Source organism: Dicentrarchus labrax, unplaced genomic scaffold (genome assembly GCF_905237075.1).
Source record: "Dicentrarchus labrax unplaced genomic scaffold, dlabrax2021, whole genome shotgun sequence".
Taxonomy (NCBI): Eukaryota; Metazoa; Chordata; class Actinopteri; family Moronidae; genus Dicentrarchus; species Dicentrarchus labrax.
Window position 1 is genome coordinate 22927569 of NW_026136720.1, and position 24737 is coordinate 22952305.

Sequence of the window (24737 nt, forward strand, 5' to 3'; positions counted from 1 at the left end):
ATCAAGCAAAATGCATAGGTTCATATTCATAAAACTCTTAAACTACCAGTTCTGCAGTGGGAAATTTTTTCAGATTAGTCATTATTTTACTTAACAACAACATTGATTATAAATGCCTGCATTATCAGTGTCAAATCTGCTCAAGATCTTCGCCTTCAACATTAAATATTTGTCATGCATGGTAGAAGGGGTTTGGGTTCATATTAGGATAACAGTGTGAAACCAGCAGATTTTTGTGTTTTATTTTGTTGTTGTTGTAAATACCCTTAATTCATAACCATTTATGCACACTGAGTCATGCCAAAAACATTGCGTGCATTGTTAAAAAATAACGTGCTATCATATAAAAAGTTTTGTTTATTTGTTTCATTGGCACAGTTCCTATTATTATTGTAGATTGTTTCCTGGCTCAAATGTGGATTACCAGGTCTAAGTGAATGTACCATCTACAAACAGCAGGTGCGTGTGCAAATAGAGTAAACAGTAAACAGTAAGTCATAAAACTAACTTGCCATTTAAATTTATGAATAAAACCGACATCACACTGACATTGCAAGTGAGTTTTCCGAAACTCACAAATCCATAAATTGTTTTTGACAGACATATGTATTTAATATTTGGCAGAAAACTGAAGCTACATTAAGCTCTATCTACAGATATCTACATCATAGTTAAAATTATTACAATTGTCTTTGATCAATTTGCAAGAGCAGATAAATAAATAAATAAGTAGTAAAATTCATATAAAGAAATAAGCTCATATAAAGCCAGTGAAAATTAAATGAAGGGCATAACCACTTATATGAACAAATAAGACGTGGCAACAGCTAAGCTACAGAATGTCCTCTGTTTGCATTTGGTGAATATTTTTCAAAAGATCTAAGAAGAGGCTTTAGTTGTAAAACTAAAGACCATAGACAGCACTGATGATATTAATGCACTTACCTGGGTAAGGCACACGGAACCAAGGGGAGTTTGTCACAGCATTCAGGTTGATGTCAGTCCTTGCTGAGAAGCCGTACTCATTGGATTTTGAAGGAAAGACGTCAAAGATGGTCAGTAAGAAACAGACCAGCCAGGCACCGCACATCCCAAACAAAGCCTAGAATTTGTTATCAGATACAGACTGTCTCAGTACATTTAAACTGCTTGACCAACCAACACAAAACATACACTACTGAAATTCTTTTGAGAGACTCCTCGAGGCCTGGTGTTTGAAGACCTTAAAGCTATTGAGCACAACTACACAACTAGCCCCAAAAAGCCCACATAGCTAACATTGCCTGCCAGTTATCTGTTTTTTATCAAAAGCCAATGACAGTCCTATCTATCTTAAAACCAGTAAATTGGACTACCCCTAACTGCAAGCACAGTTGTTGGGTAGAATCTTCTAGAGCATAGGTGTGAAGAGGGGCTGGGTTGGAATTCAGCTGCAGGGAAAGAAGTCTCTCCCTACAGCTGAATTCCAGGAACTTATTTATATGCATAACTGTACTGTTTATCACTTTCAAATATTTTACACTGCATGTGTCTTCATACAGAACGGTTTCTGATTGTATTTGTACAAAGATTACGTGGGAGCAAAGAGTTGTGCACAAGAGGGCGTTTTGTCATGGGCATGTCTTCTAGAACTGTCAGACAGTAGCTTGAGGGCAAAAAAGCAAGCCAGACAACCATGTAATTCAAATTTACTTGATTTCTGCTTTGATGTCATGTTGACAGTTTCACCTAAAGGCTCAAAAGCTAAGATAAATTGAGTGAGCTCTATGAAAGAGTTATATTTAAGCTACAAATTATACATACGATGTGATTTAAGTACTAAAATACAGTAGGCCTATGATACCATGCATTATTAGGCCACTTAATGATGAATAGGACTTGGCAAGAGGCTGTGTGGCTATTGAGCATTGACTAACCTCATACAGTAGGTGGGCTCTTTCTATGCTGCTAATCCCCTATATTCATTCAGGCTGAGTCATATTGTATGCTTTGCATGGCTTAATTTGATGATGGATAGCATACGTGATTAGTTAAATAAAACATTACAAATTACAACATTACCATATACTGTAAGATCAAGAGACCTTACAGTTTTGTTGATTCAATAAACCTTTATTTATTGAATTAGCATTTCATTAGAATGTGCAGTATATTATCTCTCCTCACCATCCTTCTGAACCTTCAAGGAGTTATACAAAGTCACACCCAGAAGCTTCAAAGCGTGGCCGACCAACCCTTAGGCTGCTGCCATGATGTATTTATTTTGGCTATTGTTGACAAAAAGATATATGTCATGTTGATTGATGGAAAAGGGTTAATCTGCATTAAAGTTCAAAATATATGTCTCACTTGTCACAGTGTAAATAACTTTTGCTTACAAAGTAAAATCTGTATTCGATAAGTTCTGATTGACCGCAACCAGTAGAGGATTGTGGCTGTGCTCGTCAGCTCTCATACTGACTAGGTATGTAACTGCATGAATGTGAAGCAGGGCGGTTGTCAATAAGAGCCTGTGTGTTTGACTAAGATCCTTCCTGGGAAAAAAAAGGTTATAATGCAGTCTCTTTGTCGGTCCCTCGCTACAGGCATGTGGCAGGTAATAACTGTAATCACAAGTCATAGTAGAAGGCTTGGAAATGTGTTCATACCCTTTCACACTGCTATTTCAGTGTTAAAAAGAATAAAGTGTCAGCATTTAGCAAGATTCACAAATAAGTATTATATATGCCTCCCTGAAATAAAGACATTGTCTACTGTGAAAGCCAAACAAAGCTTTTTTCTCTGTTTTCTTTAAAACAAGTTGTTTAGTCCAAGCTGATACCGTGGATCAAATGTGACTAAACACTTCCTGTAGACTTAACTGGTTAAATATGAAAGCAACACTATTTGCACAGAGGCTCCAGGAATGGAGATAAGAACACTTGCATTGTAAAAAAAAAAAAACCCAGATGTTTAAGTACGCTACATAAGTGGGATAAACTTGTATTTTAATTAAAAATCTAGTTCCACTTGTTTTGAATATAGAAAGATTATCTAGCATTCCCGAATAGATTTTCTCACGTATCTCACCTAAAGCCACTTGGTTAGAAATGTTATCTTTACTTTGGTCATGTTTAACTAGATACAAAAACATGTTTTAAAGATCACCATCACTCCATGACGTTTAAGTCACTTTAGCACACTCAACTGGCAGACTTTGGCTTGATACTAGATGATTTTATTGCACTGTATGGTTTTATGGACCATAAGTCCTAAAATAAAGTGTTTATGTTTTTTTTTCCATGACAAAAGACAAGCATATGAGACCTGGATAATGTTGGCAACTCACAGAGAAGAGCTTGAACAGCGGATACTGGAAAACCTTCCACTTCTTATCCTTGTAAGCAATCATTGGAACATCGACTTTGCTGAGATACTGAGAGAACAGGAGGATCAGACAGACCGTGCTGTAGAAAAACAGAAGACAGGCCCATATTTGTCACTCACAGTTGTTTCTCCCAAGGTCGGAGCAAGTATACACATGTCATTTTACACAGCAGGCCTGCCTACATGATACTTGTCATTGTGGACAATTATAGGTAAATAACAGTAGCAGTGCGGCAAAAGTGTTTGAACATTGAATAATAATGATAATAATAATAATAATAATAATAATAATAATAATAATAATGAAGATTTGTATGTCAAAACAAAGCTCAGAGTCAAAGATCACACCCAAATAGTATATAAATTGTTTGATGTTTGAGGATTTGATTTGAGGTTCCCAGGATTGTTTCTAAGTCAAGGGTCAGGATTTGAGGTTTGAATAAAAGGACTCATTGAGCCAAAAAGAAGTTTTGTGATATCCAGTTATTGATATCAGGCAGACAAGCCATAACATGAAAAAATGAATCACTACCAATCAGTGGAAAATAAAGTTACATATCATCTGGGAATTTAATATTATACTTATGGATTATCTGTCCTAAATAAATATAGGACCAATAATTGACCCCTGGGAAACACCACATGAGAAGGGTGCTCGGGTGAAGAGAATTATCCCATTACAACAGAGAAATATCTGTCTGTCTGAGCAGTAGCACTGAGGCAAGTGAGACATACTGGCAGAGGGTTCAGTACAGATGAGGAGATTTCTTGTTCACAGGTGGGATATGTAATGCCATTTATTTTATGGAAGAAATGGTGGAAAAAGTGGATGCTTCTCTTTGCTGCCTAGAAGGGGAAGGAGGGTTAGTTTATTGCCTGTAGCAGCTTCTAGCAATCAATTTTGAGAGATAAGAATACCTTGCTTCTTTATGTGCACACTGATAGGCCAGCATCAAGCTTTTTAGAACATCAAAATATACCTTGAGTTTGTCTTCAGTTTCATTCAGCTCTCTGACAAAATACTTCACTCAGTGCCCTGCCTTTGACTGGCATTTCATGCTGCGCATGAAGCACTTCATGCTGTGTGTGAAAACACTGCACACTGTGCATGAAATACTGTTCAGGGCCAATGCGAGTTTTATGTTACATGTTATTTCAGTGGAAAACTCTGCAGCCTGGTGAACACTTGGAGAGAAGAGTTCCCCAGTATCGTTCAACTGTACTTTGTTTCACATAATGAGCAAATCAATCAAATATGATTTAAACATCTACATTGTAGCTGAATCACTGATCTAGATTAGATTTACGACCACAGCAGGAAAATCAGTCTGAAAATCTAGTTTGACATATGGAATTTAAAATATGTGCTTGAGATAAAAAAAATCTAAATTCCAAGAAATCTTAATTTATCTCTTTTTTTTGCAGCCAGTGGGGGAAGGTGCAGGGGATGATGTGATATCAGAGAGATCAACAGGCTTATCTTCCCTTCCTGAGTTCCTCAGCTGTGGCAGTCTGGAACTCTCAGTGCTCTGAGGACTCTCACTCAGTTTTTAACATATATCCTACTTAGATTTTTATTTGATCTTGATCATGTTTTGGAAATTTACTTTTTAATTTCATGTGTACTGTGTCTTATGACAGACTAGTATAGTTTTAAGTATTTTTTTGTGTGCTGGGAGTTGAATTACAACCACAAGATGTTTGTTTCTCTACTGTTGTAAGCTGCTGCTCTTGAACTGAGACTGTTGGGGGGTCAGGGCACTGAGGCTAAGAAGGATATGACTGATTACGACCAATATATGACACCAGGAGGTGGATGTGCTGAACCTTTCAAAACCCACAAGGATCACTCTATGTAATGACTTTAGTCTGAATTATCTGGAGATGGCGGCGGTAAATGAAGACAGTTTTCACGAGGTTGGACAGGGCAGGAGCAAAGGTAATTGAATGGAGAGATAAAGTGGAACAGTGACTTGCAGTAGCAGTAGTTGTAGAGATTAGGTGGATTTAAGTAGTGGACTTGACTGTTTTCATAAAGAAACAACGGGGGTGGAAAACAAGCAAATACATACTGAATTAATACAAACATTTGGATGCATAGAAACATGGTAATTTGATTTTGTTGGAATGTGTAAACAGGATGGAAGGACTTTGTTTTCTAGGAATTTTCTTAGTTTCCCATGTGATCCTATGTCTTATCTTGCTGTACTGTATTTGTAAAGCTAAGGTTTGTTGTTACTATGTTGCTAGGTTCAAATATACCCACATTAATCTTATTATATCAATCAAGAATTTTAATTTTATCATTACTCCTAATCTTATTAAGCTATAGGAGAGACATACAGTACAGTGTATTCACTCAATATTTTGTCCACAATACAGTTCAACAGCGCTACAGCATCCAAAACGACCAGAGTTTATTTAAACTCTTCTCTGCTGAATGTACATATACTATATACCTACACACAGACAGATAAGCAAACTAAAGGAAAAACCTGAATAAGTGAATTAAGAGACTTAACAAATTATAGATGCTCTAATGCAGAGTATGAAAGGTTCCTGATGAAAATAATGTGGCCCTCATAATAACCCACATTTCCCCGCAAATGAACAGATGCTTGCTGTGAGACCCCCCTAAGTAAGATCGTGTGCAACCAATTGCTTTCGGAAGTCGCACACTTTGTTAAATAGAGTCAACCTGTGTGCAATTTTATCTTAATATAAATACACCTGTCCTGTGAAGGCCTCAGAGTTTGTTGCAGAATGTTGCTAAAGTAAAAAGCAGGGTTATGTTATAAAAACAAATATGCAACGCTTTGAATATTTCACAGAACACTATCATTATAAAACCCAACATCAGAAAATTTAAACATATGGCACAGCAGCAAATCCACCAAGAGAAGGCTTTCTACCTAAACTGATGAACTGGGCAAGGAGAGCATTAACCAGAGTAACCAGTACCCAAAAGGCCAATGGTAACTCTAGAGGAGCTGGGAAGATCCACAGCTCAGGTGGGGGAATCTGTCCACAGGAATCCTATTAGTCATGTACTCCACAAATGTGCTATTTATGGAAGAGTAACGATGAGGGGAGCCATCGCTGAAAGAAATCCCATTTCACTTATGAAAGAATGTACTCTGGTCAGGTGAGATCAAAAATGGAGGGAATCTTGTGAGATAGTTCAGGCAGTCAACTCGAGCGACGCTGCTATACACACATGACGTGCCTTATTCCATAATCACTAACCAAGTAACCTTCCAATCTGGAATTCCCAGCTCTCCCTCTGCTCTGTCAATGCCGCTGTTGCCCTGCATCCGTATTGCTGCCTGCTGCTCTGTAAGCCCCACCACCACCCCAGCAGCCATCTGCTGCATATACATATATACAGTATATTGTTTTTTTGTGATTAACATATTTATATCGTTTGTGCAACACATTGGTGTAAACAACCACTCACAGAGCAGCTATTCCCCAGTGACCTCCAGACTTCTTCCCAGCTTCAATGAACAGTGACAGGCCGATCAGGTTGATGGTGGGAGCGATAGCCAGCGGGCCAATGTATTTCAGCACAAGGCCCACCAGCCCAGAAAATCCTAGGACGATCTGGAGTAGAGAGGACACCAGGATGGCCCCCTGGATCTGCGGACAGCAAGGCACACAATTACAGAATTACAGAAGAGACACACAATTACATAAGCCAGGTTTTCTGTACTCAACTGTGCATCATAGCATACCAATGGTATTCCTGGAGGCATCTTTAAACTTGTATTTTGTGAATAAAAAGTAGTTTTATGGAGAATGTAATGTGATGTCATGTGAACTTAACTTATGTTAACGTATGTATGAATGATGTATGAACTATTACTCTTCCATAGTAGTTACCTATGTGAAGTCTTAAGTTAAGGCAAAATAAGGAAAAAAGAAAAGAGAGGTGCTACATGTGATAAAAAAGAAACCTGTTTATACTGCAGAAGTAGCTTCATAAATCCACCTCTACAGATGGATTTATGATTCTCACCCTGAAGTTTTATTCTGTTGAACTTCAAGCATACAGCTTCACTATAATTGCATAGTTCTGTGTCTTGTCAAACAGATATGTAATTAAGTGTTGTAAAAGTAGCAAAACAGTGGTAAAATCCTACCTCAGAAACTAGTTATCACATGTCAGTCTTGCCTACTGAAAGCTATCTAAAGGTGTGGTAACTGTACAATCAGTACCCTTTAGAAGTCCCTCTTTTGAAACATACATAACATGTATATGTTGAGAAAAATATTTTACGCAAACACCTGCTAACAGAAGGAGGATACAGTGATGCAGTCATTCCAGAAGCTCACACTAAACATGCCAAACCTGCCCGACCATGAAAAGACCTTTGACCTCATTATAGGAATACAAGTTTTTACACTAATCATTCGCTTTACCTACTTTTTAAGCTTTTACTGGCACTTCCAGGTTTTTCCTTAAATGCTTCCCAGATTTTTATTAAAATCTTGCCTTTTTATTTTTTTGGGTCTTGTTTGACCTAATGTTTGTGTTTTTACCTAAATTTCCTCGCATTTGAACACACTTTTGGGGTACTACTGTTTCACCGGTACATTGTGTCCCTCATTGTAAAGTGTCATTAGTGAAACATCCCAAAATTGTGTTCAAATGCTAAATTGTGTCATCCCACACAAATCTGGAGATTTGTGCCCTAAATATTCACTTTTGGGTTTTTTTTAAAGGTTTTTATTCACAATACCAGGTTTTTGGGTAGTACTTTATCTGAACTTCAAGGTTTGTTTGTCTGAAATTTTGTCATTTTAACACAGTTCTTGGGTTGGTGTTTTTAACCACAGTCTTTAGCAAATCAAAAATTTTACAAATTTGTTTCACCTTTGTTTCACTTCAAGTCTTAAATTCAGTATTGCCAAGTTTGGCATGCAAATCTCTTAAGTTGGTCAATTTTGTGTATGCTTTCTGGATGCAGACATGTAGCGCTGAGGAGAATATTCTGAACCATATGACTATTTCTCAACATGCAAACATTAAGGTGTGACAAAAATGATACAGGATCTTCATTGTTCCCCTTCAATCCATTACCACTGCTAAGATGACCGATTGGATTCAGTGCAAGGATATATAAGGTGCTGAGAATAATCTTCTGGCTCAAGTAAATATGAAACATACCTCACGCATTCTTGACATCCATATCTCATCAGAACTTTCCATTTGCAGGGGACTGGTGCCATTCTGAAGCTGAACCGACAGCATCACAGATTCTTTTGGGGCCGGACACTGCCACTTGGGTAGAGCAAGAATGGCCAGGGTTGGAGTTATAAAACTGAAGGTCCCACCCTGGAGGATTGGTAACCTGCAATTCAGTAAGGTGACAGGGTCAAAGGTAAGAGATCACTGGACCATATGATGCCATATCTCTGTGGACCTGAAAGACCTGGATATGCTCAAATATTCATCCTGGCAATCCTCCTGCAGGCTGGATTTAACGTGAAACCCCTTACAGGGTTCCTCTTATTGGGAACCACTGACTTACAGACATGACAACAATGTCAACTTTCATTCCAGCAATTCACCTGCAAGATACAGTATTTTATCAACATTTACTGTATTTTGCACTAATCTTCAACCTTCAACTGATTACATTCATTTAATCAGTTTAAAATGTTCTAGTTTCATGCTTGAAAATCAAATTGAATCTTGAATTTTTAACTTAAAATGAATGGAGCAAGTTATTTAAAACACGTTTCCACAGTGGCTTTGTATGATACAATGTGGACTGTGCATATATCTATTATCTTCTTTGCTTTTGTTCAGTGGTGAAATGTAACTAGGTTCTTGGTAATTGGTAATAAATGTAGTACTTCACAGTATTTTGTTTTTCACACAAAACTTATAAAATATATTTGTTATATATATATTAAACATAAACAGTTTATACAACTATAGCTGTAATTATTAGTTGATTAATAAGTTAGTCGATTGATAGAACATTAATTGGCAACTATTTTGATAATGTTAACATTAATGTTGAATCATTTTTCATGTAAAAACATTTTTATTTTCAATAATTTTAAAGTTTGTACTATTAGTTGTGCATTTTGAAGGTGTCACTTTTGGCTCTAGATAATTGTGAAGTCATTTCTAACTATTTTTTTTTAGTTTTCGCAAACCAAACAAGCAATAGATTATGGATTATGGAGAAAATAATCAACAGATTCATCCATAATGAAAATAATCATTATATACACCATATAAAACAGTTTAAAACAAGCTCTACCTCAACCAACTACAACTACTGCTTTTACTTCAATGTAATACTCATAATAACCTAATGATATAGTACAATATATATTATAGTATTACAACAGTCACACCTTTATGATAAATACAATTTATCTAATTATACTTACTTTTACTTAAGTAATATTTTCAATGCAAGACCTTTACTTGTAAAGTATTTTTACATGGTGGTATAAGTACTTTTACTTATGTAAAGGATCTAAATACTTCCACCACTGCTTTTGTTGTTTTGCAGCGTATGTATTTCTATGCACTTTTTTTTTTATATTCTTTATATTCTCTTGTTTCACTAAGCCCTTCATACCACAGTTTTTAAAGGTCCAATACAAATAAAGATTAACTTTTTTATTATTCAATATCAAAGTGTTTGCTGGGATTCCATTTTTGTCCCCTTAAGCTTTTGCCAAACTGTGTAGGTGGAGAACTCAAACAAAAGCATTAGCTATTTGCTCAGGCTTACTGTTACAGTGCTGAGTGGGCCGAAAAGTGTGTGTGGAGCCCTGTACTGTATGAGTGGGAGGCAGCTGCACAGTTGTAAAGCATAGAGATTGATGCGTCAGTTTCAGAAGGATTTTCCTATCAAAGTGCCAAACAGCTTCCAGGATCTCACATCTCTGTTATAAAAGGAAATCCACAAAATAAGCTGCATAAAATTTAGAGATCGCACAGCTTTGAGGAAAACTATTTCAGAACTTATCTTGAAGGGGAAATCTCACTTCCACTGTGACACATAGAGCCCAGCGGTGGGCTGACTGACAGTTTAACTCTACATGAACCACCACAGGGGTCTCTCTGTAAGCTAAGTTGTAAATTCAGACTGTTGCACATAGAGCTCAGCGTTGGCATGAAGTTTGTTAAATCATGACAGAACCACTGCAAGGAGGTATTATAAGGCGAGTGTTGGACGACAGGAGTATACCGTCACGTAGCATAATCCTTATCATCAGACAGGCAAAACATTCAGGGAAAAGTTGTGTGAAAAGGAAAACACATGAGAGTTTCCTCCATCTTGTGAACATTCTTAACCTTTCCTTCAGTTTGTACCTGCTGTAAATCTAAAACCTGACAGCACAACATAAAAGGTGAACACACACACACCAATGAATACCAGCCCACAGAGAGTTAGAGTACTTAAAATGTTCACACGCAAGCAGAAGCTGTCAAATCTGAAAAATTTACTCAATCCATATCTATGTGTTACTTCCTGTGAGACAATAAGGGGGTGTTACCTGGTACCGACAGCTGTCTGCAGCAGCGTACATATTCCAGACACAAAGAATATGGTGGAGATGAGCTGGCTTTTGGCAATGTTGTTGTCCTTTATGCAGAGGGGCTCGGCCAGGATCAGCGGGACTGCGATGATGCCACCGAACGCGAGGATGTAATGCTGTGGAGGCAGATGAATGTGGATACATTTGGGGACTCTTAGGAGGGGTAAAACAAAGTTATTTTTTATTTCAATATGTAAATCAGAAGTATTTATGTTTCTCCAAATCAAGAGATTTACCTTAATTACTTTTGGTTGCAAAGGTTCCAAAATCACACAATACAATGCACGCAATGAATTGTCGAAAAAGAAGATGCTAAAAAAAACCTTCATAATAGCTAATATGTATCTAGAAGAGTTATTGTAAGCTAACAAAAAGTCATGTACTTTCTTTTATGAAATACAGATTGTGGCAGAGTTTTGAACAATCCAGCATAATATCCCTCTAAGCTGTTCTAAAAAAAAATTAAATGTAAAGTTTTGGTACAGTATTTTTTATTAATATAGAAAACTGATTTTTGCATTTTATTAAATTGATTGCAATCACCTGAAAACAAATACTGCCAATTTGAACTTGTTTGAACAAACACACAGACAAATGCAAGGCTTAACTGTACTGCACACTCTACCCATGTTTGCATATGTGTGTGTTGGGGTGGTGGGGATTGCCATTGATTCACAAGAATTTAGACTAAGAGAAAAACAATTGAAGACAGATGTTGACAGGCCTCACCTGATTTATGGGAGTATTTTCGAACCTACAACTTCCATAAACCAGAGGACGATGGCTAAGGTCAGTTTAATGACAGAGGAACCTAGGAGGAGTACTCCTTTAGGAAACAAGACCACTTACAAGGCCTCATACATCTCAAGTAACTCTATATTCATCTCAGATTTACAGACATGCAAACATTTACAAATTGAACATGGAAACTGAGAAAGTGATACTCATAAAGTATGAGACCTAAGGGTGTTTGGCCTGGAGGACCAAACCCCTGTCACATTTTATGTACTAATTTTGATCAAGACTGGTCATGTTTGGTCATGTTTCATAGAGAGTCAAATCTCTCCCCTACCAGTGGGATTTTATTTCAGAAAAAAATATGTATGACACTGACACAATTCAGTTTTTGATGCTGTCATGAGTTACACATAATGTTTGGCAATTTAAAAGTTAACTTTGTAAGTCAAGAAAGCCGCAGTTTGTTGCTTCCCAGCTGATAAAAGGAGGAGGAGTTGCTGGATAAAACCGACCACGTAATATAACTTAGATAAGGTAACAGCCATGTTGGTGTTGGAGACAAAAATTGTGCAAAACAAGAGACAGTTCACTGAGCGGTTTCACAGAAGACTAAATGTTACTATGACAAACTGCGACTTTCATGACTTGCAAAATAATCTTTTAAATTGGCAACCATCATATGTATGATTCATGGCACAATTCAGACACGATCAAAACATATTTTGTCTCTTGTGCTGACTGTTTTTAAATAAGGTCCCATGGATGACACCGGAAGGGGAGAAACTTTCTACTATCACTATCTAGTGAAATCTTCAATTTTAAAAGAAGACATTTTAAATCGTGTGTCCAAATTGAAAAAGAATAGAGCACTTTTTGGATTTTGATTAAAGGTTAAATGACATGTTGAATGAAATTAATTTTTTCAGAATTCTGAGAGAGGACGTTTTTTATGTGGATTACAGTAGTAGTTTGCACATTACGTCTCAAATTGCCTGTTTTGCGTTGTTTGCAGTTGCTCAAATTGATCAAAGGGAGAAACAACAAGGAGCTTTCATTGAGTACCAAAAGTTGGTGTCCATAAAGGAGAAAAATGCAAGAAATTGACAGAAAAACCCTTGTAAAAAATGGCTTGGGAGTAGAGAGGTCTAAAATAAGTGTCCATATAAGATAGTATAGTCAGAGGTTAAAGGGTAGCCAAATGCTGGAAATAAATACAAAGCCTTCTGGAAGAAACATGGTTTAAATTACATCAATCACATCTTTCTACTGAATGACGCGATGTAGCGAGCAACATTTGTGATTAAAAAGTCAAACGTCCAAGCTTTTGTTGTAACTCTGTGGTGACCCAGATGACATGGACACACATGATTTTTTGACATTTTCAGTCAGCCACCTGGTATTTTACAGCTCGATAACTCTTCTTCTTATGTGTTTCCTGTTTGGAAGACAACGCTTTTAAAGTGCCCAATGAAACGTGCCTCCCCGTGTTAATGAGTGCTAACCTTTATGTGTAATTGCTGTCATCTGTCTGGGTTTCAGTTGGATGTTTTTGTCATATTTATTCTTTTCATCAACAATACAAATACCTGTAAGGTTAGATATGATACCAACAACAGCAACAAAAAAACACTGTTAGTTAAGGCAAAGACCTATGTCTTACGTAGTGGCTGCTTCCTTGGCTGGTGGCCGTCAGTAGCTTAGTATCAGCCATAAAAAAAAACTTTTCAGTTGAAGTTTATGTACCTCATGACAAGGCGAGGCAGTCCCCATTAATATACTCTGAGATACAGTGCCACAGTGTACCCAAATATAACTAAGGCTGCGAATAATAATTATTTTAATTATCAATATATCCCTGATTTGCTTCTTGATTTTGTTTGAAATGTCAGTAAAAAAAATGCCCATCTCAGTTTCACAGAGTTTAAGGTGCTGCCTAGGAATGTCTTGTTTTGTTCAACCAACAGTCCAAACCCCAAAGAAAGTACACTATCGTGGAAAACCAGCAAATGAGAGGGCTGAAACAGAGGAGTTTGGGCATTTTTCCTTAAAAAAGGACTTTGGCAACACTTGCCAAACTGCTAAACAAAATATGATAAATGTATATATTTTTAAAACAACGTAAACACTTAAAAGATCACAAGCTTTGGCTGCATACCACATAGTACTCTTCCTGGAAGTCATGATACTGATTTCTGGGAAAAGGATGTAGTTTGTGGTCAAGGAAAAACAATGAGGTGACCGAAAGAGGTGCAAGGGGCTATAAAAATGGAAAAGTTGGAGAAAGGTAATGATCCTTTTGGAAAAAGAAGTTGTTGCAGCTGTAAAATAATGGATCCAACTGGGAGCAGAAAAAAGGCAATTCCCTTGGGTGGACAATTAATCTGTTTTTTCTTCTCCATTTTTTTTTTTTACTTTTATGTTTTAGACTTAAAGAATTGAGCATGTTGACAGGCTGATCTAGGGGGCATTGCATCTAAACACCATGATACTCTTGAGTGGGGCCCACTATTCTTACATTTCTACACATCGCCTGGTGTCATATCACACAGCAAGCTTAAAAAAAGTGCCTATGACAGAATAAGGGGTAACTGTTTACAGAAATGGTGCAATAATGAATAACATACCAATAACAAAACTGGAGAAAACAAGAAACTAAGCAGCCAATGGTTAATAATAATATTCACAGTGGTCAACGGACGTGTCTTGTTTGATACTCACAGCTTGAAAGAATAAACATTCGTATAAAATATGTTAAAAAGTACCACAGTATGTTCCTTACTTTTACTTTACAAGAGTCTTTAATGCACAAGAAAACTGAAAATATTAAGCTCTTAAACTAAATTGCTGATTCATGACCAACAATTTATCTATTTTGCTGGGCTCCCTTGTAACTAATTTTACTGCATGATTCTAATGTCATGGCTGCTCTGCTCTGAAATAAAACTCATGCACTTCTGGTCTTCTGATTTTGTTACGTAAGACTTTCTATCATCTCCTTTTTACTGTCCATTTCAGTTTATTAGAATATTCTCCTAATCTCTACATGTTGTGTGCAGGACACTTTCCCTCACCCTGGATGTCCACTTTTAATAAACCAAATAAAGTACCCTGAAACAAGTTTTCTCCTAAAACACGCGATTTGGAAGTATAATTTATTGAGAAATGTTGAGAGCTGCTGGATAAGAGGATAACAGGTTTAATGACAGAATCAAATCCATGTGGATTATAGACTCATAGTAAGTGACAGCTGCTTAAAAAGGAGTGTAACATTTTCAACATCATGAGAATGTCAGCTTCAACTTTTGAATGTCAGCAAAATCTTGTTACATTTTACAGTGAGAGCCACTGGACTCGATTTAAAAAAATCTGCTGGATAGCTTTTAGGGCACAAAAAGTTGTACTGTTCTTGGAATGAACAAAAAGCAGATGTCGAACCCTCTGACGAAGCACAGAATCTTTGGACTGCCAGGATGAGGTTTTAAGGCCCATGCCGGGGGGTACCCAGTGGGGAATGCTAGCAGAGAGCGGCATCAGAATAGGCACCAGAACCAGAGCGTGCTATGGAGCCCAGCCCACTACACTGACAGAGACCAGTTTGATTACAGGGAATACGGTGCCGAGGTGATTTACAGCCAATCCTCCTCCTGTGAAAGCTCCTGTTCTATTGGTGTAAACACCAACACTCCCTCAGTGGTCTGAGCTCCAAGTCTGGGAGGAGTCAGCTATTGGTCATCAGACTGCATGCAGTTAGCAGTCACTATAGCAACAAGTAAAGGCATATGTCTATCAACAAACTAACTTTCCTTAAAAACTGAAAAAGCACTCTTTGTGAGACATACTGAGCAGAATTGCCAAACTACTAGAAAGATTGAGACTAGAAAGATTGAGCGGGTGAATGGGTGTGTATCCAGATATCCAGTTAGAAAAACCAGTTGGAAACCTATAGTATTCAGAGCAGTCTTAAACCTGTGCATTTTGTTCACAGGAATTACTTTTATAAATGTTTACCTTCAATATTTGAAACTTTGGCCACCTTTAATATAAACATCTGACATTGTGACATTACACATATGACATAAACTGAGGAAAAGCATCATAAATCCACTTTAAAGAGTAATTTATGCAGTAGGCCACTAGTACTACTCAGACAAGACCAAACAAGCCATGAGATTAATTTACCTGGAAGCCAAGCAGAATGCAGAGGTACCACGGGGGCCTGTCATTGAGGGAGTAAACCAGATCTACACCTCTGTCCACAGTCTCCTCCAGGGCCTCCGTGTGTGGCTCCCCAATGTCCACTGTCAGCTGCGGCTGTTCATCACTGTCTTTGTCCTTGGAAAGAAGCACACCAAAGGTCACACACACCACACAAGTCATTCATTTATCAATTTTATTTATCCAAGCAACATCAAATAAAAAACAATATTTTCTTACAAATTGAGGTTTAATTCCATCCAGACTATTTGGAGACACACACCAACTCCCAGAATATTCTGACAACACAAACATATCTTAAACCAGTCTCTCACTGTTGCGTTGCACATACCAGAGACTCTCACTGTGCCAAGGCCATTTTAATGGTTTTGCTTTTTCACTGTTTTCTTTCCAGTGTAATCTAGAGCTGTTGGTTTAGTTTAGTTCAGATGAGAGACATAAATACTGACCATACGCAATGGAATTAATGTGATGAGTTATGGCGTGTGGAACATCCATGTGGGCGATTGTGGAAGGCAAGTGGGGTGAATATCACATACCTTCTCTCAAATCCTATCAAGATGCTGTTGATGAAGGTGCCTAAAGTTCAACTGCTCTGGTGGTCCTCCCACACAACATTTTTAACCTTTTACAGTCATGTAAAATTTCATGTATTGTTCGAAAGACGGTGATTTTTGTTGCACTATGACATTTTCCTCCACTCTGTCACCTTCAGAGATTATAGCATCCTTCTTTTTTGTCTCAAAGCAAGACAAGATTTGACAAAGAGGTACTGAGTTTGCTGGGTTGGGGTCCAGCCACTGAGAGTGGTTGGATTGAAGTATACAAAAACCTGAAGAGAGGATGTTTGGACAGCTATTGTTAAAACTTAAGTAAGATATTGACCATATTTTGTAGGCACTCCTATAAGTTTTTACAGAGAGATAAAAGTACATACTTCTGCATTGTATTCATTACATGTTTAGTTTGGTATGTGTGCGTGCAGGTGTGTGTCATCGTTCTACAGAGGGAATGGCAATAATTGAGGAGACTGAAGTTCGGGGTATTTTAAATATGCATAAAAATTAAGGTTATATATTTGCATTCATTTGAATTAAGTCAGTGTAATGCTGGTAAGGTAATGGTTTGCAGACAGTGTACCAGTAGTATGAAAAATTAACTTTTGTCAGGGGGAAAGTGGTATTCAGGTTTAACAATCAGGGAAAATGACCTGAGGTCTGGAGCTCTGTGCCCTTATTTTTGGCTCTGACTACTGTTCAAATGTCTGGAAACATGACGCCAAAACACCAGAGGTTCTGCTTCCATCAGGGGCACATAAATCTGTGTAGGGGTGATACAAGGTATTTTATATCAAAGTGTCAGCTAAATAACATAAGTTATGTGTAATGTAATTCCCTCACTGTACACGTCGTCCGAGGCAAAGTCATTAACCTTTGCAAGATTCACCTCAGTTTACTCTTACAAATAACAAAAATCCTTGAAACCAGAGACCGTATTTGTATTTCTTCTACTACTTCGACTTGAAAGAATACTGTTCCTGGAAAGACAAGTTTTTCTTTGCTGTTTAAATCATTTTGGTGAGATCGAGCAAATCACAGAAATGTTAGAAAAATAGATATCGAGTGTGGTCCTCTGGTCTTCACGTATGTAAGACTGAAGGCTCTGGCTTTCTTCCCAAAGAGAGATAGAGTAGGTCAGGTGGTTAATGTGAAAGTCTCAACAGTGACAGATGTGATCCACCAATAGAAGCACTTTTTATATATATAAAACTAGACTAGAGCCTGTTCTGTCCAGGGACTTTCTTTGGTATCATTTGGGAAGAAGTGATAGGTGTTGATGGCGATGTGACTTGCATTAATGACTATTAAGTGTGTATGAGTGATTTTTAAGGGCCACCTGATATGCGAGACCAGGGGCTGTCTTCAAATGCAAAGAGGTCAGCTCCTTCCTAAATCAGGCCACATGGGACAGATCATTTTCCTGTGGGTTTGTACAAACACTTCAGAGGATGTTTGAAGTGCAAGTCTGATTTGGTGGTTACACAATGCATTAACACTATAAAGATACAGAATAACACCTCTGGCCAATACGTAAGGAAAACATCAGTCATTGAGATATATATGGTACCCCAATCTTTCTGCCTTCTGTTTTCAGGATTATGTATATGTGTATACAGAATATGATGAGATGAGATGCCCTGTGAGACCCATGAAGTGTCATCAAATGCAAAGAGGTCAGTTCCCTCTTGACACCATCCACATGGGACATATCAGTTTCCAAAGGGGTTTGTTCAAACTCTTTTGAGTATGTGTCTGTTTGAAGTCAGTCAATGACACCATTGTCTCCCATTCAGGGGGGTTGTTTTAAAGATGGAAATGGTGGGGGTTTAGGTTAGGACATGTAAGATTGCATTGCAAGGAAAAGGTGTAGCAAACAACAAGATGTTGTTAAAGTGAAAGGGGAGACACGATGACATGGAACCCTGGTGGCTGGATTTTAAGTTATAGCTGTAATCCTGCTGAAGTGTGTGAGTACTTACAGCTCTGCATTTAAAATCTTAATCGAAAAATGAAACCGTCTATCTGTCTCTTTCTCTACTGTATATTAGTAACTAATAAAAATGTCTGGAATATTGCTTCATCGTTCTCATCGGATGCCTCACATAGTCATCACTAGCACAAGATAACATCCAGACTTTTCTGAATCTAAGCCACATGTTGCAGCCTTTGCTCCACAACTGGCATCCACGCAAACAAAACACCTTGCTGTGCACATCCCATCACTGCATCTGTCTCACATGAGAGTCACATGACAGAGACAGACCGTGCAAATACGGACCCATCTTCATCACATTTCATCTCTCTTTAATTCACTCTCCCATCATAAAAGTTCTCAGGTAGTGAACGTACACTGTTGATTCAGTGATTACATGGTGATTGCTTCCATCTAGTGGCTACCTACCTGCACTCTCCTGCACAGGAGGAGGCCATGGTAAGTACTTTTTGCAGTATCTTAAAGTTCCAAATACCTCCATTTTATTTGGGTGGTAGCAGAGAGACACATATCTCAAAAGCCTAGGGTTCTGAGACAATGACCATGTAATTGCAATTTCCATGGTTTGATTTCAGCAGGGGACATTTGTTGCATGTCACCCCCCCTTTCTCTCTCTCTCTCTCTCTCTCTCTCTCTCTCTCTCTCTCTCTCTCTCTCTCCTCATGTCCATATGTCCTCTCTCCCTCCACTTATAAAGGCAAGTTAAACTATCTGCATGATCACTGTTACATAACCAAAGTGTGACTCCCTGGTCTCTACACCAGGAGTATATAAATGTAGCTTTTGGAAGACAGAATTGCTCCTATACATTACATACAGCTAATTTGTGCATGTTGACACTTACATTTTGATGGGAAAAGCAACAGACTTTTTCAATATTAAACCAATAATTTCATTATGTTATGTCAAATGTTATTAATGTTTTTTTTGCTATAAGCAGATATCAATAATTTGCAACTTGGCTGTTAATTAATTATCATTAACAGCATTCATTAACAACAATAAACCCATTTTTTAACAGTTAATTTCCTGATAGACAGAAGTATGATAAAAGTGTGGTTAATCATCACTGATGCTAGCCAGCATGATTATTTAGTGCACAATATCATGTGCTGACATGTGTGCCTTCCATGTCACAGCTGTGACAATATGGACAGAAAGGTCAGGCGTAGAAAGACCAATCAGTTTTCTGGCTGCATGGATGAACTGGGACTCTTCAGTCAGTGACTGTAAGCATACTGAAGAAAGGGAATGAACTGGTTCAGTGATGCTGTTTTAGTTTCCAAATGACTGATTGTCTGATTGTCTCTTTTGGCTGGATATGTGAACTTCTATGGTTTGCTGATTCCAACTGAGTTATTGTTTAGTTTCCTATGTTTTCATTTTTTAATCCAGACATCTGAAAGATTGGCTTACCAGGGCCAGGCCATTATCCTGTTTTTCCTATTTTTCAATAATAGTATAACTATGTGAAGCAAGTCCTAACTATATGTTAAAATATAGTAAGCAAAATGTTGTGCTTGCTCATGGTGGGACCTGTTGGGTCTCTGTAAATCATTTTATAAGGAGTACAGTCTACACCCTATTTGAAAGTGTCCTGAGATCATTTTTGTTATGAATTGGCGTTTTTTTTTTTTTTTATGTAAAGTGTCTTTGAGTATTTAGAAAAGCGCTTATAAATAAAATGTATTATTATTATTATTATTATAAAAATAAAATTGATAATGCCAAAAATTTTAATTTAAAAACTGTTAAAACAATGGTTATATTCATCCTTGACATCTAAGAAACTATATATTTATGTGCCTCCTTAAAACAGGAAGTTTACAGAGCAGTTTCGTAAAAGTAGTGTAGTGAACAGAAAATATTCAGTCAACAACCAAACTTGACATTACTGACCAACTACACTGTTACAAAGCACTGGGCAGCAGTGAAGTAGGCTGCAATCATTCTGACAAATAAGGTTAGCCACCTTGCCCACACAAGCATCTGTATAAACACTATGTTGAGGAAGTATTCTGATTTAATTAGCAGTCTGTTCTACTCCACTAAAGCAGAAGCAGCACTAGATGAGAGTGTAATAGTTAATGTTTTGGCAGTTAAGTGAAAGCTGTCTTAATTTGTCATGAATAAAAATAACAAATTGGCTTGCTAACAGAGTTAATATTTACATATGTACACTAGTTAATTATTGGTTATTGTGACGAGTAACCCATTCCTAGCAGTCTGTAGTTGTTCAAAATACAATATGAAGTGGAGTTCACACTTTGCCAGGGCAACACCTAACCTGACACTGAAGTCAATGTCAAACAAACATTGACTTCCCCATATTCAACCATTTTTACCTTTGCTAATGTGTATAATGCTCGGCTGTTGGTGCTTGCCTCACCTTGATAGCCAAACCAGTATCTCTATATTAAACATCAAACATGCATTTTGCTTAGACATTTTTTTGGTGACATATATTTTCTAGCATAATGGTTATTCTATACAATTGCTTAACGTTTATTGGACCTTTGGTAGTTTTGTATCTTTCTCAGTCCATGAAAGCATCACTGATATGAATTGGCAGAGTTCCATTACCCAAAGAATACTAAAATCCCCAAAAAGTAACAAGTGAATTAGACATTTTGTTTAACATGAAGCCAGCCTTTGTTTTGGGAGTTTAGCTTCTATCCACTAATGATACCCGAAACCCTAGATGGACATCCCTTGGACACAAAGCTGATCTGACGAACAAAAGCTTACTTGTGGAAAATGCCAGAAAAATACCACAAACACATTTCCTTTTCCAATCTGTGGCATGGAACTGTTGAGTTCTAAGTAACCCTAACCCTGGTAGGAAATACATTCTGTGAACCAGGTGTACTGTGTATTGTTACAACATACCAATTACAGCCAGATCACAACAAGGGAGGCATGCTATGGACTTACCAAACAGACATAAATGGGTCCATTTTAAGTAAATATAAATGATTGCTACACTTGCGAAATTGTTTGGTCTCTCTTTTAAGAAAAATTCCTAATCTGCTTTCATTTTATTATGGTTTGATTCAATTATCTACTATTACTTAAGATTATTACTATTACTGCGTTTGATGTTTTTAGCTCTTGGCAGCAGCTTAGACACTGAAGGAAATCTTAATAAGGCACTACATATGCGATTTATTTGTTCACTCACTCAAATATTACAAAGGATAAGACTGCCAGTGGGACCATGGATTTTGTATTTGTTTAAAATGCGAAATATTGTGTCTATAGATTGAAGTCACACCATTACCTTATCACCTTGTTGTTCTTAAGCATTTATCCAACATACACTACTACTTTTGTCCCAAAAAAGCCTATAATTACCCAGCAACGCCAACAAATATACTAATAAAATAAAATTAAAAAAAACAGGGTCCACAGTTCTAAAAGGGTTATTGTGAAATATATTTACATACTCAAAAATGAATTATGAAAACTTAATCTGGGAACCAAAGTAAGTCCTAGTTCAACATATTTGAATTCATTGTATGGGAGAAGTCTCTCACTGAGCCTTTGTATAGAAGTGGCAGGTAGTATACAATGCAAGGATAAAAATAACAAATGAGGCCCTGTGCCTCTGCCTGTATTATTTTGCAGATGTTGACAGACTGATGTGTTTGCCCATCTGCACTCTAAGCTGTTCTGTTTGTTTGCTCTTCCCATTTTTTTTAATTCTTCAGTTATTGGAATGTGGAGAAAAAAAGGGGAAACATCAACTTGGGCTCAGCTGTGTACACTTGCACACCCCATGCAGCCCGACCCTTTTACCATACACAAATCACACATCCCCACTTCACTCTCCTTTATTCAGTTTCTGTTTCCTGATTGGTGTTTTATCAAAGAGCATTTCTAGTTTCAGTTCGGAGCTCTTTGATCCGTCTCGACTGCACAGGGTTAATCTTTGTCACATACTTTGAAACCATGCAATCGATTGCACTGAAACATACCGTCTTTTGTGGAACACATGCACACTTTGGTGATTTCACATTCCACAGTGGCTTACGTTTAGCTCTTACTGTTGTAATGTAAGAACATAGCACTTTATTTCTCTCTCTAGTTCTCTCTCTCTCTTGGTAGGAAAAACTAATTAATAAGACTTAAACACGAAAAACAACTTAAAGTTATTCATATTAAAAAAAGATTTTTGCTTTATCTCACATTCTCACCCAGTGTTTGATACTTTTTTTCATTTTTTTTTTGTCAAAAAAGCCAGACTGAACAATTAAGACAGAATTAAGATGACACTACACTTACCCCAAATGCAGGATTGACTGTCCCCTGCCCCTTAAGTCCAAGCTCTATTTTCTCCTCTGTAGCGAGACGCATTCTGGTAAAATGAGGTAAGGTGGTGTATAGTTGCTTCTGAGGATCAAAGTGGACTCCACACAAATACACAAACACACACGGTGGGAGTATAACTCTGACTGGACCGACGACCTAAGAGGAGAACATGAGTGACCGCCTCGCGTCACCAGGGAAACTGAATATCACAGTCAAAAAGAGAGTGGCTCAGTTATTTTGTAATCTCCTCTCCGGCACTGAAACGTTTCTGGTCTGTGTATGCTTTAGTTACTCTGACTTAAGGTCATGTGCCTGATGTTGTGTGACGATGGCTCCTATGAGAGGAGACAGGCATGTTTGTCACATGAATCTTTAATTTGTCATGCTAATTCAGATGCTCTTCTCCTATCAAAAGAATCAAAATAAGTGTGAAATTAAGACATTTTGGGAAGCTGTTATTGTGTGGGGTTTCAGAGGCTCATCATTCAGCGTTTGTAGTTCACCTATACTACAATAGACACCATGTTATCACTCAACACATTATAATACTTGAGATTTAGGTTGGATGAAATTGTCATTAGTATCAGTCTATGTCCCTAACAGATCATTGTGTCACAGTGATGCTGCATTCAGTTCCTTTGCTTCCAACCTTCTTTTAAAACTTATAACATTACTTTTCCAACTTGCTTTAATCTTTTATTGTATATTTCCTTGCCACCAGTATCTGTTGTTACTCATTCACTGTTATTTTGTATGTGTTTTATTTTTGCTGAACCGTAGCAAAGCAGGGTCCAAAAGGCCAGAAGGTGTACAGACAAAACATTCTGGGAAGAAGCAAGAAGTCATCAAGTGTTACCAGAAGATCACCATAAACATGGCTTCACATTCAGCTATACAGCTTCTCAGTGCTGAGGAAGAATTGTAATTAATTGTAAACTCTAGTCTCTATAGGTTAAATATCCTTTATACAATTTGACTCTGCCAGCAAAATAGGATTTACTCAAATGTAATGTTCTACAATGTTCGCTAATGTAATGAAAAGTTCTACAGATGCCTGTGAACTTCTGTATTCAATGAAGTAAGAAAAAAACTAACACAATAACCCTTTATTTGTGTACGTAATCATCAGCAAAATGTTCACAGACAATGTATTTCATTTGATTTCCTACAGTAACCAATAGCTTGCACAACAAGGAACAACAAGAACTTTCATTTATAATGAAGCTATGTTTTCTTTTGTGTATAACCACCTCGTTATAGAGAATAAGAACCATTATATTTTGAAAGAGACAAAATAGTTTTTACCAGTTTCTGGTAACTTGAAACTTCACTAGAGCAGTATTTTCAGAGAATCTGCTTCAGGGCATTTTTTTAAATAGTTTGGAGCCTCTCCCCATTTATTTTACACATACATAAAGGGAAAAATGGTAAAAATGTTGGGCTGGCTATAAAAAATGTTATTCTTTTCAATACTAGTCCTAATACAGGTAATTTGACTTGAATATAGGGAATACATGAATGATGCTTTAATACTTCTTTCAACAGCTCTTTAGTTTTTAAACTGTTTTACAAAATAGTAAGTCCATTGTTTTGTTTTACCAATAATGAAATCTATGAAAAACATATTAAAAGGAACTGAATATCATACTTTCTCTCTTCAAGTGATTTACAGTTTAGAAGGGTATATTACGATGATAAATGTAAGGGGGTTTTTTTAAGGCCCTGATGTTCCTGATCATCAATTTTTTGGTCAGTTTGCAATGTGACTGTCAGAGTCTGAAGCCTACATTATTGTCCCTTCACGTCAAATCTACTTCAAACATTCCAAAAAGGTTCTGGATGTTAACCATTTGTAGTCTTTACAATCTTTTTCTCCACAATTGAAACCTCATCTGACCCTACAAAAGTAACAAAATCACTGGACATGCTCTGGGTGCTTGAAAACGAACACGAAAACTAGCCTATATTTAACATTACTTTCC

General features: G+C 37.2%; 1 protein-coding gene across 1 annotated transcript in view; it reads right to left on the bottom strand.

The window, feature by feature from the left end:
- Positions 1-22997, bottom strand: part of si:dkey-106n21.1 (solute carrier family 23 member 2) — a 35606-nt gene extending 12609 nt beyond the window's left edge. The window contains exons 1-7 of the mRNA XM_051382190.1: positions 22729-22997; positions 15856-16008; positions 10897-11054; positions 8537-8720; positions 6824-7005; positions 3329-3446; positions 946-1102 (exon numbers count right to left, since the gene is read on the bottom strand). Coding sequence (XP_051238150.1) covers positions 946-1102; positions 3329-3446; positions 6824-7005; positions 8537-8720; positions 10897-11054; positions 15856-16008; positions 22729-22800 — 1024 coding nt within the window. The 5' untranslated portion in view covers positions 22801-22997. The remainder of the gene's footprint in view (positions 1-945; positions 1103-3328; positions 3447-6823; positions 7006-8536; positions 8721-10896; positions 11055-15855; positions 16009-22728) is intronic.
- Between the last annotated feature and the right edge of the window lie 1740 nt (positions 22998-24737).